Genomic DNA, 19,958 nt, shown 5'->3' on the forward strand with positions numbered 1-19,958 from the left:
TTGGAGCTGAATACGAATTTAGCAACCATATGAATATTTACGAAGTTGTTTTGGTGCCTTCGTAACTTGTTACGAAGCTGTCAGAGGCGGCTGACACCCACTACAAATACCCGGCAGGACCCCTACTGGTTGACCTCGGACCTAACCTGACCCGACCTGGCCTAAATGCATGAAGCCATCATCTGTGATCAAAACTAACATGATATTCGTGATAAGTACCCCGAAAAGTCCCATAGCAGCCACACTTTACGACGTTCTAACAGGTTACGATTTTTCGACTTTTGAGTCATTGACTTGACCTGGAAGGTCAACTAATGACCTAAGACCCTCACACTGGGTATCATCGGCTCCCTCTCGTTACGGGCAACACGGTCGTTTTTTTTTCCGCGAAGTTCATACATCAACACTATCAATAGCATTGGGCGGTTGTAGATACCACCTATACCTAACCTAACCCAAAAGATTTGCAGATTGACATTTCGGTAAATTTACATTTCAACTAATCAACATTTCGGCAAATTTACATTTCGACTAATCGACATTTCGGCAAATTGACATTTCGGAAATTTGACATTTCAGCAAATTTACAATTCGACTAATTGACATTTCGATTCGACTAATTGACATTTTTCGACTAATCGACATTTCGGACAATCGTATTTCAACAAATTTACATTTCGGCTAATAAGCATTTCGGCAAATTGGCATTTCGGCAAAAAGGCATGTCGGCAAATGGCATTTCGGCTTTTAGCATTTCGACTTTTTGACACGTCGGCAAAAAGCACATCGGCAAAATGACATTCGGCGAAATGCATTCGGCAAATCACCTTTCGGCAATTTGTCCGGACACCTCGCCAAAGTAAGTGCATGTTCAAAAAAGAGCCCAAGAGCACTCTGAATTCCTCTGCCTCAGCTCATGTGTACATAACGTTGACGTTCCCCTTGAAGTCTGACTACATATCTCTTTAGTATAACTAATAATTATCAGGCAATCCAGATTCCAGATATTTTCAGAATTGACTGTCCCCCATCGCTCCATCGCTTGCCGTCCATCGCTTGCCTGTCGCGTGCCAAGGCCGTCAGGTAGCTACCAAGCCATAAATCGGTGTGCTTCGTACAGATCTAGGCTAGAACTGAATGCAAAGTAGTGAATGTAAATAATAAAACTCACCGATGTTTTGCTGGTGCAGCCATTCAAGTGCCTTTGACGAATCACGAAGAATGCTGATTTCATTGAGATTGTCAAGCTCGTCCACACCAGGTTTGATCACTCCCTGCTTCCTTTCCGCGTAGTCTTCCACCGTGCCCAGTGCCAACTCCATCGCAATATAGTAGAAGTTCACAGATCTCTGCGTCGTAAAGTACCTTAAATATGAGTGAAAAGGGGCTTTAAACCTGGTTCTGCTCACCGGGTGTTTGAATACGTCCTGAGGCTTTCCGCAAAAACCTAAAAGAAACGGCGACTGGCGAAACGTACAAATATGTACACTTCAAGATGCATAGTCATGTGGCTGATGCATTGGTCAGAGAGGGATTACCTGATGACCTTGACGTCTTCCTCTTCGACTTTCAACAGGTTGCCAACTTCATTTTCTATCAGTAGTCGCTCTTCTTTAGTGCGGTAATGGATGCGCTTTATCGCCACTTCTTGCCTCATGTCGCATTGTCCTCTGTACAGGGAAGATATGTAGTACAAGTGGCATGCATGTCAAGCAAGATCAAAATTAAAAAAAAACTAGCAATGGACCTAGCAAAGACAGAAAGGAAGCCAGTGTAGGCATTTATTGCACCCATGTAGTATCTATCACAAATGCTAGTCCTTGTGAGTCCCCTAGCGTGATCTCGAAAAGCTCCATTAGTATTGTCAGTTTTTAACAGGAAAACTTTGTCATATTCATATGGCCTTAATACAAACCGAAGTCCAAAACATTGCAGACGAAAATTAAAAAAAGGGCATTGTATGAACGACACCAGACACCAAAGTCCGCAGCCGTAACAAGCTATATGACACGCTTCTACTTACCGAAAGACCGTAGATAGGGCACCCTTCCCCAAGAAGCCGCTTTGACTGAACGTGATGCTCCCAACGGTGGTGATGTCTCCGTCAATTTTTTCCTGTCGATAATATTACTTTCAACTGCGCTTTGCTGATGGCCTATGTTTTCCGTGCCGTGCTGGGGGGGGGGGGCGCGTTTTCACGCCCCTCTTCTAACTCGGCTCCTGGGCCACGTAGCGACACGCAGTAAGCGGTACTCAAAAGAGCGTCAAAAAATAATGAGGGAACACTTAAGTTTTTTTTTTTTTGGTCCAGTCAAAGGTCAGGACACCAGAGGTCATCAAATGTGAAATTTAGTCCATTTAAAAAAAAAATTGGAAACTGCCAAAGGCTAACTCGGGAACGTATAGACCTAAAGCACCGCGGAAAAGCGCATTCGATAGCCCTTTTACAGACCTTTCTGAATAATGACCTCAGATTTTGCCTCAGGTCAAGGGTTTAGCCTCCAGAGGGCAAAAAATCTAAAAACAGCCGTTTTCACGAAAAATGTTTTTCGGTAATAACTTTTGACTCAAGCAAGCCACATTTTTTGCCAGCATCGTGTTCCTCCCGTCGAGACGCGTCGAATGAACTATTTGTTGACCTTGAAAGGTTATTTTGAAAATTTGACCTTAGTTTAAGGTCATGACCTGACCGAAAATGGTCTTGTTGCATATCAATCGATCCGTATTGTCGAGCTGACTATATCTGACGTGTTTTCACCGCTCTAGCGCGTCTCTATCAAAAGTTATAGCAAAAAAAAACTGCTGGTGACCGTTCATGACCTGAGATGACCTCAGGGACACTCAGATGGGTCACAGGTGCATTTTATCGATTCGGATTGTCATGTTTACCCATGACCCAATGTTTGAGAGGGTTTTGAACGATATTCGTCCAAATGAGGCGCCTTTCAATTTTCTCCCGTTGACTTATAATGGAGAAGTCGCAACATTTACCTGACCTTAGGTCACAGAAAAAACTGAGATATGCATTTTATACATATTGCTATTCTAATCAATCGCTGAAAGTTTGAAAATGATCGTTCAGTCGGTATAGCTATAGCGAGCCTTTAATTTTTTTTTCTGAGGTAAGGTCACTTGACGTGACCTGGTGACCTGACCTTGAACGACCCTTGTCTGAAATTTTTACAACTTGTGTGGAAAAGATGCATGAACTCGGCATGCATGAAAACGGCAGCGTACAAAAAAACGGCGGCGTTCCGTTTTTTAGTATTCGCAAAAAAACTGAGGGGGCTTAAAACGCCCCTCCCCCCCCCCCCCGAAGCACGGCGCGGGTTAAGTTAACCGTCATGTGCCATGTCTCCCTTCAATTGAAGTACATACGTCGAATACCTTAAAAATGCATTTCATTTCGCGTTTCAATAAGTGTGTATTTTAGTTTTAACCCGCGCATGACTGGGGGTGGGGCTCTACAGAGCCCCCCTCCCGTTTTTAGCAATATTTTCTAAACCATTTGACGTATCAACACAAAACCTGCGGTACACTCAGAGGCATCAATTTGACACCTTGTGATAACATTTCAACTTTCTAGCTACCATAGTTTGGCCGGAAATGACGTCAGAGTGACGTCATGTCGGCCGATTTTGACGCAAAATACTGAATTACGGCAAACGCTCTCAAGAGCTCAGTTTTAAAGCTAGATCCATTTTATTTAGATGAGTGGACTACAAATACTCGTAGCTATCAAACTGCTATCTCGAAATTTTGAAATTTTGAAAAATATGTATTTACAATTACAAAAAACATATTTTTGATTTTTTCAAAAAGTCTTTGATTTTTTGCAAAAACCGGAATATATGTGATAGAACACACACTGATGAAATATCTTTGCAAGTTTTATCCCAATGTCTTCAAAAATAGCCAAGTTATTCGAATTATTGTCAAAATTTTACAATTTTATGTTTTTTCAAATCCATTTTTCAGTACGTTTTTCACGTCGTACAGCAATATAAATGGCACCATCGTGTTCCTGAGCTCAAAATGCATCTGAAAGGCACGTTTTTTGTTGAAAAATTTCATTTTCAAAATTTGGCCTTTTCTGACCTGAAAGTGACCTGACCTCCGGTAAATTCAGCTGACAATGACCTCAAATGACACAGACGACACTATTTTCGAAATCTACGAGTGAAATGGACCGTAAAACATGCGTCAAGTGACCGATACATGATATACAATTTTCGTGACCTAGGATGACCTGGCCTTGACCTTAAACTTTCGAAGTTAAAGTTCGGTACCCTCAGGTTATCTAAGGGATCCGTCAAGGAGTGCGTAAACCAAAAATGAGCCTGATCGGACCGGCGGTCCGGCGGTCAGAGCCTAAATTGTGAACTAGCAAAAATGTCGATAATTTTTAATTGGACCTGACCTGTGACGTCATCGGTGACCTCGAGGTCAATGAAAATACTTCGACCAGTTTTTCCAGGGCTATCAGACGCCGTTTGAATTTTCACGATCGGCCCAGTAGTTTCGGAGATAGGAGGGGGGGCTCTGGAGAGCCCCCCCCCCCCCCAGTCACTCGCGTTATGGAAAATACCCCACGTTACGCGGCACGGGTGGACATCGATAGCAGCGCATCTATCGGTCACTAGGGAAAGCTGGGCTGTAGGCGACAAAATACCGGCTGAGTTGTCACACGTTGAATAGGTTTATAGACATCCGTCTTGTGAAAAAGTTGAACTTTTGCCTTCAATATTTCTACAGGCAATTTTAGAAGTGATCTTCACATCTTGCAAGGCCGTTTAGATTATTGTATTCACTTCAAGCCTTCCTTATTGTTCTTGACGATGGTGCTGGAACTATTTATAATTAGTGTTTCTAGTTTAGTAAAAGAATATATTGTGCAATTGATGGAAAAACATAAAAGGAAGATTTTCAATGCAATTTTATCTAACAATTAATGGTACATTCTTTACACATAAAGGAAAAGTTGCATGCCAACTGATAATTTAAAGCTCTTGGGGCCGGATGATTTCCTCTTTTCTTACGTCGCCCCAATGGCCGCGAATACACTTGTGATAACGCCTATCGAGTCATGCGCGGGTTAATGGGTGCATACACTAGCATAGTAGGTGAAAATAAGCTACGCTATTTTCGAGTACATGACCATTGCACAAAAAAAAACACCATATGATTATTTACTTACATTGGTGATGGGCAGGGTGTGTTTTCCTGAAGAAGGTTGATCAGGCATCGCCATGTTCCGATCCAACCGGGAACCTGGTTACTATCCTGCAAAGGCAGTTCTTTTAACCCGCGCCCGGCTGTGGGTCCTGGATTTCCACGCCCTGCTGGGGGGGGGGGGGGTGTTTGAACACCCCCTTGTAACTCGGCTCCTGGGCCACGTAGCGATACGCGGAAAGCGGCGTTTGAAAGAGCGTCAAAAATAAAGACGAAATCACTTCGATCAATTTTTTGGTCAGGTCAAAGGTCAGGTCACCAGAGGTCATTGAAGGCAAAATTTTGCCGATTTCCAGGTCGAATGTCGAAAATTTCCATGAAGCCAACGCATAACTCGGGAACAAATAGAGCTACAGCGCCGCGGAAAAGCGCATTCGATAGCCCTATCAACGCCCTTTCTTAATAATTCCCTCAGATATGAACTAACGTCAACGGTTTTGCCTGCAGGGGGCAAAAACTGCAAAAATAGCCGATTTTTTTCGGAAACAGTTTTTCTGCAACAACTATTGACCCAAGCCTTGTACGAGCTTAATTTCACTGGCATCGTGTTCCTCTCCTCAAGACGCATCGAATGAACTATAACTTGACCTTGAAAGGTCAACTTGAAAATTTGACCTCAGGTCAAGGTCATGACCTGACCGGAAAGGGTCATGTTGCATATCAGTCGATCCGTATCGTCGAGCTGAACACATCTAAGGCGTTTTCATCGCTCTAGCATGCCTCTATCAAAAGTTATTTGCGAAAAACTGTAAGATACCATTCGTCACCTAAGATGATCTCAGGGCATAAACAAGGGTCACGGACACCATTTTCATGTTCAGTGTGTCTAAACCACTTGTAATTCGGTGTTTGGGAGTGTTTATAATGTCTTTCGTCCAAAAGAGGCGCATTTCATTTTTTCCCATTGACTTATGATGGCTCCGGAGGTCGCAAAATTGACCTGACCTTAGGTCATCGATATCAAAATTCTGAGATATATATTTTGTACATGCTATTGCTCTTAGCAATCGCTGAAAGTTTAAAAGTGATCAGTCACTCGGTGTAGCTATGACAGACATTGAAACTTTTTATAAGGTGAGGTCACTTCAAGTGACCTGGTGACCTGACCTTGAATGACCTTGATCTGAATTTTTCACAACATGTGTAGAATTGAGCTATGAACACAATTGAGAAAAACGGCTTTGAGATATTTGCGAAAAACCACAAGGGGGGGGTGTTCAAACACCCCCCAGCAGGGCGCGGGTTAACCTTCGCCCCAGTGGGGGGGGGGGCATATGTTACCACCCTGTCGCGTTTTTTGCGTGTGAATAAAGAACCGCGGCGCGTAGCACCGCGCCGCTTGGGGTAGCTTTTCGTACATCAATTTTGGACAATGTGTGAAATTTTTGACCCCAGGTCATGTCAGGTCAGGTCACCAGGTCAAGTTAACTGACCAAGCCTAAAAAAAAGTTTGCAATCATGTCCAGTCTGCAGTGTTTGTCAGAAAGGTTTCAAACTTGGTGAATTGCATGCTGTTATGGGCGCCTACAATTTGTATATCTCGGATTTTTTATATCCGTGACCTAAGGTCAGGTCAGTGGCGTGACCTTTCCATTACAAGTCAATGGAGAAAAATAAAAATGCCTCTAGATCCGTGTGTACACATAGGAACAGTCCAAATATTTCAGAATCACAATGACTTAGTCCACTCGTGATGACCAAGGTGTCATTTTTGCTGATAGCCTCTAGAAAGGTCATCCGAGGTCATTTGAGGCTACAAACAGTTTTTTGCCAATAACTCGCGATTGGAAAGAGATAGAACGCTGGGGTTGTTCTCATTGTGTTTGTCTTGTTGAGACGCATCGACTGATATGCAACATGACCTTTTCCGGTCAGGTCATGACCTTGACCTGAGGTCAAATTTTCAAGTTAACCTTTCAAGGTCAACTTATAGTTCATTCGACGCGTCTCGGCGAGAGGAACACGATTTTGGCAATATAAATGTCGTGGCTTTTTGTAGTCGAAAGTTATTGTCGAAAAACACTTTTCGTAAAAACAGCTATTTTTGGAGTTTTTGCCCTCTGGAGGCTAAACCGTTGACCTGAGGGCAATATTAATAATGACCTTTTCAAAAGAAGAGTTCAAAAGCTATCGATTGCTGTTCCATGCGTTTTTCTAGCTACCATAGTTCCTGAGATAGCGGTATGTTTTCTGAAAAATATAATGACGATTGGCAAATTTTGACCTTTGATGACCTCTGGTGACCCGAATATTGCTCTAAGGTGAAAAATGACTGAAATACTTTCAAACGTACGCATTGAGAGCTATCGACTGCTTTTTACCGCGTCTTTCTAGCCCTCTTAGTTTTTTAGTTAGAGGTGGGTGGTAACATATGCCCCCCCTCACTAGGGCGAAGTTGGCTGAGACCGCCACTGGGGGGCGGGTTAACGTCCCTCAAAACGATGACGTAAGGGCCGTTGGAGACTGGCGTATGGGTCATTAACCCTCGCATGCCCAGGCCATTTTGAGCCCTTCGACGGCACAAGGGGGGTACGACCCCCCTCTCGTTTGGCCCCTGATGGAGCTAGAGCTTCGCGAAAAAAAAAAACGAGCGCGTTGCCCGTCACGACAGGAAGGCAATGATACCCAATTTTAACCCTCGCCGGCACAGGGGGGGGTTGATGCAACCCCCCTAAGGTTTTTCGCGAATAACTCGCGTAAAAAGCGGCCGATCGCGACGAAACTTTCAGTACCCTCGCATTGATCAATTTATACCTACTCTGAAAATTTCATGACCCTGACCAAAATGACCTTTGACCTGTGACCTCTTTTCCGAGACCATGTTTGGCCGGAATCGCGATTCGGCGTAGGTACGTCGGTTCGCATTAGCCGCGCGTTTGCAAGCTTTTCGTAGTTTCAAACGTTCAAACATGTGATTTGATGTTGCTCCCATACATAAGGGTGGGTGTCAAGGTCACCTGAAGGTCAGGTCAGGTCATTGACCTTTGGTGACCTCGGGTGACCTCGGTTCACTTTTTCGAGTTTTACATGTTTCTAGGCTAGTTTTTGGAGCTGAATTTGAATTTAGCAACCATTTGAACATTTACGAAGTAGTTTTGGTGCCTCCGTAACATGTTACGAAGCTGTCAGAGACGGTTGACACGTATTACGAATACCCGTCACAACCCCTACCGGTTGACCTGACCTGACCTGACCCGACCTGGTCTAACTGCTTGAAGACATCATCTCTGATCAAAACTAACACGATATTCGTGATCAGCACCCAAGAAAACCACATAACAGCCACACTTTACGACTTTCTAACAGGTCCCGATTTTCCCGGTTTTCGGGTCATTGACCTGACCTGGAAGGTCACCCGATGACCTAGGACCTTAACCCTCGCCCTGGCAGGGCATTTTTCATAACACGGCCTGGCAGGGGGGGTCGATGCGACCCCCCCCCCCCCCCCTCCCCCCCCCTCGCGATTGGCTCCTATGGCACCTAGAAACACCAAATTTGGTAGGTAGGTGGGCCCCCTGGAGTTCTCGCCCCTGTGCAAATTTGGTTGCTCTAGGTCAATATTTAGGGTGTTTTGGGGGATATAAATGTAAAAATTTCGCTAAAAACAGGTCAAAAGTTTTTCACTTATAACTTTTGATCTAATTAAGATAGAGCAAAAAGAAAAGCACCAGTGAACTCAGCACGTCAAGGCGCGTCGCATGATATACTTTTTAGCTTGCTGAAGTGTACTTAAAGTCTTTCTTAAATTTTAAGTAAACTTAAATTAATAAATTAAGTTAAATTTAACCATATTGCATCATATCGCATATCATTCGATTCGGCTGATCACCAGGAACACAATGATACCATTTCTTTAAGCTCTAGCGTCATTATGTGCCAAGTTATTGGCAAAAACGTCATTTGACCTCAGTTGACCTCATTTGACCTGACCCATGGATAAGTACACCAAACAAAGAAGCACCAAGTGACCTGCTGTTAAGTACTGTGGTTTCAAAGCACAAAAGTGATAGAACGAAGCGGATATCTCCAGTATTTTCCGAATTTAGTATTTTCCCATAGGCTTAACATTACGACGTAATGACCTCTAACTGACCTCAGGTCAGTGACCTCAAAAAACCCGAACTATATGTTATACAACTCGGTGAACTTAGCACATCCTGAAAGTTTGAAGGAAATCAGTGCAAAGCTGTGAGCTGGACAGGTGCAAAAAGAAAATTGAAATTTGACCATGACCTTGTACCGGTTTTTCTGACCTGGTGACCTGACCCAAGGTCACCCAGACCTGAAATTTTCAGGTCATATGTAAAAAGGTTGCCCCATAGGCTGTGCCAAATTTGGCCGCGCTGCGCGCCGCCGTTTTTACGCTATCTTCGAAAAACCTTAGGGGGGGTCGCATCGACCCCCCTGCCAGGGCGAGGGTTAAAATTGGGTATAATCGGCTTCGTCTCGTGACGGGCAACACACTCGTTTTTTCCGCGAAGCTCTAGCTCGATCAGGGGCCAAACGCGAGGGGGGTCGTACCAACACCCCTTTGTGCCGTCGAAGGACGCAAAATGGCTTGTGCCGGGGAGGGTTAACCCGCGCCCCGCTGGGGGGGGGGCAGAATCTGCCCCCCTCCCGTTTTTCGCCAATAACTTCTAAACGCGTTACGCCAGCGACGATTAACTTTAAGTACCTTATCATACATCAATTTGACACGTTCCCTGAAAATTTGAGCGAAATCCGTCGGAAATTTTTTGAGAAATTGACGTTTTAGTGACGTCATGTTCGCAATTTTCGCCTCAAAAACGGTAAAATTTCAAACGCCGCTAACATCTTCATTTTTAAAGGAATCAAGACGTAACAAAAAAGGTTATACGTGATTCTACTTTGTCTATCAAATGGCTATCTCGGTTTTCTGAAATTAATGGATTTTGGCCAAAGTTTTTCCAAAAAACTGATTTTTTTGGGAAAATATTTATAAAATCCAAAATTTTGAGTTTATCGAAAAAACCGGAATATATGTCAAAGAAGTGGTCTATGTGCACCTACATACCAATTTTTAGAAGAATCAGTTCAAAAATGTGGGAGTTATTCAAAATTTTATGACGTCACGACACACAAAAATTTTGGAAGTTCTAGACCTCGTACGGAAACAACAATAGCACCATTCGATTCGCCGTGAAAAACTGCATCGGATAGACACCTTTTTAGGCCTTAACAACCAACTTCAAAATTTGACTTCACTTGACCTGACCTTTACCTGACCTCGACCTGAAATTCATCCAGAGGTGGTCCATATCACTTATTGAGTGTGCTTATTGAATTCCATGAGTAAAATGACCCATAAAACATGTGTCGCACATGCCCTTTTCTATATTTTGTTTTTGGTGACCTGACCTGACCTGATTTGACCTTGACCTTGACCTTTGAATGACATTGTGTGCAACGAATATTGTCTTGGTAGTCTACGAACACGTTTTGGGCAATCAGTCTCAGTCCATTCTTCGGCAACTACGGTGCAAGGCCGATACTGGGGCATTCCACGTCAAATCAAACACCGAAATCCGTCATCCCCTTCGATTTTTCTGAAAATTTGTAGGCAGACTGGGCATGGTTCAAAACTGAGTTACGTATAATATTTTCGAAATTTGATAACGTATTGCTGAGATATAGGTCATCGAATATAGCGAAAAATGCCACACATCAATTTTTTAAATGGCTATAACTCTGGTTCCTTTTCTGGTATCAAAATGATATTAACAGGGTCTTATAGGCAATTGATAAGGCTTTGATTTTTAATTATAAAATTAAATTGAAGTGACCTTGAAATGCATTTGACCTTGAATTAAAACAGAAAAATTTAAATAGCAAAAAACACGTCACCTTCGATTTGGGTAATTTTTACATATTATGTCCGTCACAATGTTCCTAACCATCTGTGAAAAAATTGGAGTGGGCCATTCATAACTTTCGCGGCAAACGCTGTTTTCATGCATCAACATCACGCAACCGCGCGTGACCTTGAAAGACAGCGTCAAGACATGCTTGCTTGTGCACACTTTCTGAAATGAATGATTGCTGATTAGTGATATCCCAAACTCTGCGAGAATGGAAATGCATAGTCATCGTAGTCAAGCATTCACGTTCCATAGTAAAAGTGTCTCAGGCAAACGGTATTTTGCGGTGAATTTTGAGCCGTGTGGAAATGCATCATGAAGTAAATTCAACGAAAACATTATCACGCAACGATATCTTCACGTCTTTTGATCTTCACTATACGAAAGAACATACATTTTTTAGTATGAATGGGGAATTTCTAGTTAATCCAATAATAAATATGGCAGTTAGAGGCCTGCTAAGAGTAACATGTCGCCGGCTGAGGCGGGCTCGGCCGATGCGGGAAACAAAGCAATCACAATTTTGTGTTTACACGTTCATATTTCAATTGTTTACCAACCGATTTTCAAAATTCTTTCACCATAAGATTGCCTGTACATTTCTTAGTCTTCTCACAAAATTTGACGCGAATCGAATGTAATCAGCGGTAGGGAGCGCGATGTAAAGACGGAACCGTTCCGTTCCGTCCCGGCACAGTCTACAATTCAGGCGGCGCGTAGCGGTCGGCGCCGGCTGCCGAGTCGCCGCGTCGCTGCGGCGACAGGATGTTCACTTTACACCGCTATTACTAGAACAGTTGTGAACCGATTTTCTTATTGTTTGCACGATGAGATGTCCAATTCAATTCTTGACAGGTAGCCATAATTAATTTCGCATTAATCTTATGAGATATTGGCGAAAAACAGGAGGGGTGGGCGAAATTCGCTCTTCCCCCTCCACTGCGCGTGCTAACATACGTTTGCATATGTGCAATTTTCTTCAAAACTTATGAATGGCCCACTCTAATTTTTTCACAGGTTGTTAAGAATATGGTAGGCAATAAAATATATGAAAATGAGCCAAATCGAAGGTGACGTGTTTTTTGCTATTTTAATATTTGTGCTTAAGAACAGAGTTAAGCAAATTTCAAGGTCATATATTTAATTAGGTGCAATTCTAAACAAATGCTTAAGAAATTACCTAAATAGTAAGGTTTATTTCATTCAAATCAAACAAGTACAACCAAAGTTATGGTCGTTCAAAAATATAAAGATGCAACATTTTGTAAAAATTTGATGCCCTATATTTAGAAGACCTGTGGTCAGAATGTGCAAAAAACATCAATGTAATGTCCGGGGCCACACAGGAACTCGCTCACAAATTTATAATAAAATCGCTGATGGTAAGGTGCAAAACAGCCGATTTTTGTTCGATTTGACGTGGAATGCCCCTACTGTAGAAACTTGCATTTTGTACCCTTGACCTGACCTTGACCTGACCTCTGACCTACTTAAGCAAAAAAAATTGGGCTCTTAAGATCCGCCTTGTTGAGAGCATTCGATTGCCGTTTTCCGCGTCTTTCTACGACCATCGGTTCGGAAGTTAGACAGGGGGGGGCAGAATCTGCCCCCCTCCCCCCCCCAGCAGGGCGCGTATGGCTGAATAGCCCAGCGGGGCGCGGGTTAAGGTCCTAGGTCACAGGTTGACCTTCCAGGTCAGGTCAATGATTCAAAAATCGGGAATATTGGGACCTGTTAAAAAGTCATAAATCGTAGCTGCTAAGGGGATTCCGAGGTGCTGATCACGAATATCGTGTTAGTTTTGATCACATATGATGTCGTTAAGCGTTTAGACCAGGGCCTCGTTTCATAAAGCGAGTCCGTAATTTACGCCGGTTTTTGGTCTTGCATTGCAAGTGCATGTGAAGCGATGACGATAGTTTGGATAGTGGAATTCATTATTTTGCAAGCAAGAACAGAAGGGAGAAGGGGAAACAAATTTATCGCTTCACATGCGCTTGCAATACAAGCCCAAAAACCGGCGTAAGTTACGGACTCGCTTTATGAAACGAGGCCCAGGTCGGGGCAGGTCAGGTCAGGTCAGGTCAGGTCAGGTCAACCGGTAGGCAGGGCAACCCTGGCAGGGCATTTTTCATAACACGGCCTGGCAGGGGGGGGGTCGATGCGACCCCCCTCGCGATTGGCTCCTATGGCACCTAGAAACACCAAATTTGGTAGCTAGGTGGGCCCCTTGGAGTTCTCGCGCCTGTGCAAATTTGTTTGTTCTAGGTCAATATTTAGGGGGGTTTGGGGGTATAAATGTAAAAATTTCGCAAAAACAGGTCAAAGGTTTTTCGCTTATAACTTCTGATCTAATTAAGATAGAGCAAAAAGAAAAGCACCAGTGAACTCAGCACGTCAAAGCGCGTTGAATGATATACTTTTTAGCTTGCTTAAGTGTACTTAAAGGTTTCCTTAATTTTTAAGTAAGCTTTAATTAATTAATAAGTTAAACTTTACCAAATTGCATCACATCGCATATCATTCGATTTGGCTGATAATAAGGAACACAATGACACCATTTTTAAGCTCTAGCGTCATTATGTGCCAAGTTATTGGCAAAAACGTCATTTGACCTCAGTTGACCTCATTTGACCTGACCCATGGATAAGTACACCAAACAAAGAAGCACCAAGTGACCTGCTGTGAAGTACTGTGGTTTCAAAGCACAAAAAAGATAGAACAAGGCGGATATCTCCAGTATTTTCCGAATTTAGTATTTTCCCTAGGCTTAACATTAGGGCGTAATGACCTGTAACTGACCTCAGGTCAGTGACCTAAAAAAAACGAACTATATGTTTTACAACTCGGTGAACTTAGCACATCCTGAAAGTTTAAAGGAAATCAGTCGAAAACTGTGAGCTGGACAGGTGCAAAATAAATTTGAAATTTGACCATGACCTGGTACCGGTTTTTCTGACCTGGTGACCTGACCCAAGGTCACCCGGACCTGGAATTTTCAGGTCATATGTAAAAAGTTGGCCCCATAGGCTGTGCCAAATTTTTTACGCTATCTTCGAAAAAAAACATTGGGGGGTCGCATCGACCCCCCTGCCAGGGCGAGGGTTAACCCGCGCCCCGTTGGGCTCTGCCGAGCAACGCGCCCGGTTGGGGGGGGGCCATTTTGGCCCCCCCCCCCCTAAGATCTCGAGAACCACGCAACATAGCGACAAGCGGTAAACGGCGTTGGATAGCCCCAACGGGGAACTACCTTGTGACCCAATTTTATTGACCTAGGTCAAACCGATGACGTCACAGGTCAGGTCAAAGGTCCAATTTTCACCGTTTACAGGCACTTCAAGAAATGCGTTGTAAAATCGAGTAAAATACATTTCATTGAAAATCATCGATGGGGAAATGTTCTTCAAACACATATTTTGCTATTTGAGGTCACTGATACCAGGTCAGGTCACAGAGGTCAGGTCACGGGGGGGTCACAATATGAAAGTGTCGTGTGATGCATGTTTTATGGTCCATTTTACATGACAAATGCGATTATATGGGTCAGGCAGCCTTTGGGGCCAGCTTAGATCACGTTTTGGTCAAGGTCAGGTCAAGGTCAGGTCAAGGTCAGGTCAAATTAGGTCAAATTTCAAAGTTAATATTTTTGCATAAAATGGGTATCGAATCGATGCAGCTCGTCACGGGGAGTTCAATCGTGGTCTTTGTTTTGCCGTGCGTGGTCTAGAATTGCTAAAAATTGAGTTCAAAAATTTGACGTCATCATTTTTGAACAGTTTTTTCGCTATAACTTGGCCAAAAAACGAGATATCGATTTGAAATTTGGTATGTATATAGAAGAGCGCTGGGACTATCACATATATTCCGGTTTTTTCGAAATTCGGAAAAATTTTGGATTTTTTCAAAGTTTTTCTAAAAAAATCAATTTTTTGAATTTCTTTTTGTCAAAAAACAAAAATTTTGAAAATCCGAGATAGCAGTTTTGTAGCGCCGCTTTTTGTATACTAGACCATATAAAGAACTTTGAAATTGCTTGATAACTGTAGATTTGGTGAGCGTTTCAAGATTGCATGTTTTTTGCTCATTTTTGCTCGAACATGACCTCAGTTTGACCTCAATAACTCCTGACCTAAGGTGACCTAAGACTTGAAATTTGGTGTGAAGGTGTCAAATTGATGCCCGGGAAGGTACTGAAAATTTGGCGGCGCTGCGCGCCGCCGTTTTCTTGCTATTCAGGAAAAACCACAGGGGGGGCCAAAATGGCCCCCCCCCCAACGGGGCGAGGGTTAACCCTCGCCGGCCGAGGGGGGCGGGGGCGGGTGCCGCCCCCAATAGGTTTTTTTCGCGATAGCTCCGAGCACGCTGGAAATGAAACTTGCAGGATCTAGTATCCATTATGAGTCTCACAACTTGTATATCTCGGATTTTTCCTAAAGGTCATATGAGGTCAGGTTATTTTCGTGACCTCACCATTATAAGTCAATGGGGAAAAATGAAAACTGCTATTCTGGCACCGGGAACGATCTCCAACTATCTCAAGCACACAGAATCGTGATTTGATGCACTCCTTGCAAGATTAGATGCGTCACTTTTGCAATGTTGACCTTGCGTGACGTCATTTATGACGTCATCAAGGTTATATTAGTTTTTCGTCAATAACTCTTGATCAAATTGGGCTAGCGAGTCGGGAAAGCCACCAATGGACTCAGGAAGACATGCCGAATCGAATGATATGCGACATGACCTCTTTCGACTGACTCCGCGACCTGGGGGTGCTGACCTGACCTTGACCTGAGGTCAACACCCCAAGTTGACCTGACCCGGACAAAAAGTATATCATTCGACGCGCCTGAGCGAGGCGAACACGATGTTGCCGAAATAGGCGCTCTGCGGCCGTTTTTTTTGCGAAGTTATTCACCAAAAACTGAACCGTACCTTGGGGCACTTGACCTGACCTCAGAGGTCACCGGTTGACCTAGGACCTTAAAAGCGGGTACCAATCTCTGCGTCTCGTAACGTCGCACACGCTCGTTTTTTCCGCGACGCGCTAGCTCCACCAGGGGCGAAACGGCGAGGGGTCGTACTCGCCCCCCTCGGCCGGCGCGTATGTAGAAAACCAATAGGTCCGGCGAGGGTTAACCCTCGCCCTGGCAGGGCATTTTCTATAACACGGCCTGGCAGGGGGGGGGTCGATGCGACCCCCCTCGCGATTGGCTCCTATGGCACCTAGAAACACCAAATTTGGTAGGTAGGTGGACCCCTGGAGTTCTCGCCCCTGTGCAAATTTGGTTGCTCTAGGTCAATATTTAGGGGGGTTTCGGGGGGTATAAATGTAAAAATTTCGCTAAAAACAGGTCAAAGGTTTTTCGCTTATAACTTTTGATCTAATTAAGATAGCGCAAAAAGAAAAGCACCAGTGAACTCAGCACGTCAAGGCGCGTCGAATGATATACTTTTTGGCTTGCTTAAGTGTGCTTAAAGTTTTTCTTAAATTTTAAGTAAACTTAAATTAATAAATTAAGTTCAAGTTAACCACATTGCATCACATTGCATATCATTCGATTCGGCTGATCAACAAGAAGACAATGATACCATTTTTTAAGTTCTAGCGTCATTATGTGCCAAGTTATTGGCAAAAACGTCATTTGACCTCAGTTGACCTCATTTGACCTGACCCATGGATAAGTACACCAAACAAAGAAGCACCAAGTGACCTGCTGTTAAGTACTGTGGTTTCAAAGCACAAAAATGATAGAACGAAGCGGATATCTCCAGTATTTTCCGAATTTAGTATTTTCCCATAGGCTTAACATTACGACGTAATGACCTCTAACTGACCTCAGGTCAGTGACCTCAAAAAACCCGAACTATATGTTATACAACTCGGTGAACTTAGCACATCCTGAAAGTTTGAAGGAATTCAGTGCAAAACTGTGAGTTGGACAGGCGCAAAAAGAAAATTGAAATTTGACCATGACCTTGTACCGGTTTTTCTGACCTGGTGACCTGACCCAAGGTCACCCGGACCTGAAATTTTCAGGTCATATGTAAAAAGGGTGCCCCATAGGCTGTGCTAAATTTGGCGGCGCTGCGCGCCGTCGTTTTTACGCTACCTTCGAAAAACCTTAGGGGGGTCGCATCGACCCCCCCCTGCCAGGGCGAGGGTTAACATGTTATAAAGGCACCAAAACTATTTCGTAAATGTACAAATGGTTGCTAAATTCGAATCCAGCTCCAAAAACTAGCCTAGAAACATGGAAAACTCGAAAAGGTGAACCGAGGTCACCAAAGGACAATGACCTGACCTGACCTTCAGGTGACCTTTACACCCACCCTAATGCATGGGAGCAACATCAAATCACATGTTTGAACGTTTGAAACCACGAAAAGATTGCAAACGCATGGCTAATTCGAGCCGACATACGCCGAATCGCGATTTTGGCCAAACATGGTCACGGAAAAGAGGTCACAGGTCAAAGGTCATTAGGGTCAGGGTCATGACATTTTCAGGGTAGGTGTAGAATGGATAAATGCAAGGTTACTGAAAGTTTCGTAGCGATCGGCCGCTTTTTACGCGAGTTGTTAGTGAAAAACCTTAGGGGGTTGCATCAACCCCCCCTGTGCCGACCTTTGACCTGACCCAAAAAATGACCGAGGTGTTTTCGTCCTTATCACGCGCACCGACGGGGGCGGATATCCGCCCTCTGAGGTTTTTCGCGAATAGCGGGAAAACCGCGGCGCATAGCGCCGCGAAATTAGGTTAGACTATTCTCTCATCAATTTTACACATGGTGTGCAAGTTTGAACCTCCTAACTTTGAAGGTCAGGTCACCAGGTCACTTTGAATGACCCAGCCTCAAGTCACTTTTTTGCAACTTTGTCACCGTGCCAAAGCTACAGTAGATGGCGGAGGTCTTTGAAAGTCGCAGGATGTTATTAGGTCATTAGTAGCTACAATTTGTTTATCTCGGAATTTTGATGTCGGTGACCTAAGGTCAGGTCAATTTCGCGACCTCCCCATTAAAAGTCAATGGGGGAAAAATCAACTCCCTGTTTTTACCACTAAAAGAGGTCGGAATGGCCCCATATACCATACATGACTTCATATACGATCAACCTGCACTACCTTGAGGTCTGTTTGCTGTTGGGCAGCTGTAAGGTTATGTGACGTCATCAAAGTTCACCAAAGGTTTTTTTGCCAATAACTCCGTACAGGAACAAGATACAGCCGCGCAGATGGTCTCATTGTGCTCAGCTCGTCAAGACGCATCGAATGATATACATGATGACCTCGAGGTCACGTGACCTGAGATCAACCTTTGACCTTGACCTTTCGAGGTCAACATATATATCATTCGATGCGGATTGACGAGAGGATCACGATGCCCTTAGTTTGTTCCTATCATGACTAATATGAAAGTTATTCGAGAAAAAACTCTCCTTATCTAGCGCCGCCATTTTGACTTTTTCGACCCCTGTGACGTCATCTTTGACCTGACCTGAAAATGACCTGAGTAAAAATTGTAGACCTTGTCCGTGCGTATCCGATGCCGTTTACCGCTTGTCGCTATCTTGCTTCGTTCTTGAGATCTCAGGGGGCGGTCATCCGCCCCCCCCCCCGTCGGTACGAAGTTGGCGCAGACCCCCGTCGGTGCGCGGGTTATTTTAGACGTTCTTTCGATTGCTTCTTACCGCGTGTCGCTACGTGGCCCAGGAGCCGAATTAGAAGGGGGTGTTCAGACAACCCACCCCGACACGGCGCGGGTTAAACTAAGTTAACACGTTAGTTTTGACATGCTATGACTATGTAATGATAAAGACGTGTATGATGCAATTCAATTCAAATAAATTGTTTATCCAATTAGAATAATTAATCATGGCTAACAATGGCCGTAACGCAATGACAAGTTAATTCATTCTTAAAACTATCTTATCACTTACCGAGTCTCAGACACGGAGTGGAAAGTTGAGCCACTCTCCAACACACCTGTCAGAAACCTTCCCTCTATGGACACGGGCTCAGCGTCTGCCGAAAAATACTCCACCCCCGGGAGGCCCTGATCGTCCACAGATGTGCCGCTCTGTTATCACAGTCGTAGTTGATAAAGTTATCAGCTCTGGTCAATCTATATCTGCGCCATGCAACAGTGTGTTGAGTAGAGCAGTGTTCGCCACGGCCCACGGGCCGGGCCAGCCCAACGGGCCATGGGCCGGGCTGGGCTACGGGCTGGGCCGGGCCCCCAAATATCATTAGTTAAAGGGAGATAATGAGCTTTCTTTTTTCTTAAATAAAAATTACTCGACATCTATACTATTTCTACTGTAGTTTCTATAAAATATGAAAATTTCCTAGCACATTTTCGTATGTGAAAAAGGTTTTTATTTCTGCAAAAAAGAAGCAGTACTTGCAGTACTTGTAACACCCACCGAAATGCGTTGTCCTTCTCTATAAAAAAGTCGCAGTATATGGCGCTTTTGTTTCAAACAGCGACGCTTGGGTTTTTGTTTATGTTATCGCCTTGTCGTTGCTTGGTTGTAAGGATTCTAATTTGAATTAGAGTTAATTCGGTTTAGAATTAATTAGATTCTAATTCGGGGGTACATAGTGCCTACTCTTCTTTGTTTCCAACATTATTTTGCGCCACAAATGAACGGCATGCGCCAGAAACGCAGCCAAATCTTGCGATTGCGACTACGAAATTCATTATTTTGGCCTCAGAGCCTGAAGCGAAAAATACAAGCATATTTATTTCAAAAAGACTTCAGGTTTGTCGAACGGTGTTATGAGAATTTTGATAACAGTACTGCATAAGTTTTTCAGTGATGCCGCAAAAGTGTTGTATCTAT

General features: G+C 43.8%; 1 protein-coding gene across 1 annotated transcript in view; it reads right to left on the reverse strand.

Annotated features, from left to right (window-relative positions):
- The window catches only part of LOC122383180 (serine/threonine-protein kinase/endoribonuclease IRE1-like), an 83,708-nt gene extending 64,533 nt beyond the window's left edge, over window positions 1-19,175 (reverse strand). Inside the window, exons 1-5 of the mRNA XM_043369342.1 lie at window positions 19,053-19,175; window positions 5,198-5,283; window positions 2,024-2,115; window positions 1,539-1,670; window positions 1,172-1,365 (exon numbers count right to left, since the gene is read on the reverse strand). Coding sequence (XP_043225277.1) covers window positions 1,172-1,365; window positions 1,539-1,670; window positions 2,024-2,115; window positions 5,198-5,251 — 472 coding nt within the window. The 5' untranslated portion in view covers window positions 5,252-5,283; window positions 19,053-19,175. The remainder of the gene's footprint in view (window positions 1-1,171; window positions 1,366-1,538; window positions 1,671-2,023; window positions 2,116-5,197; window positions 5,284-19,052) is intronic.
- Between the last annotated feature and the right edge of the window lie 783 nt (window positions 19,176-19,958).

The sequence above is a fragment of the Amphibalanus amphitrite genome, unplaced genomic scaffold (genome assembly GCF_019059575.1).
Source record: "Amphibalanus amphitrite isolate SeventyFive unplaced genomic scaffold, NRLGWU_Aamphi_draft 000157F_arrow, whole genome shotgun sequence".
NCBI lineage: Eukaryota > Metazoa > Arthropoda > Thecostraca > Balanomorpha > Balanidae > Amphibalanus > Amphibalanus amphitrite.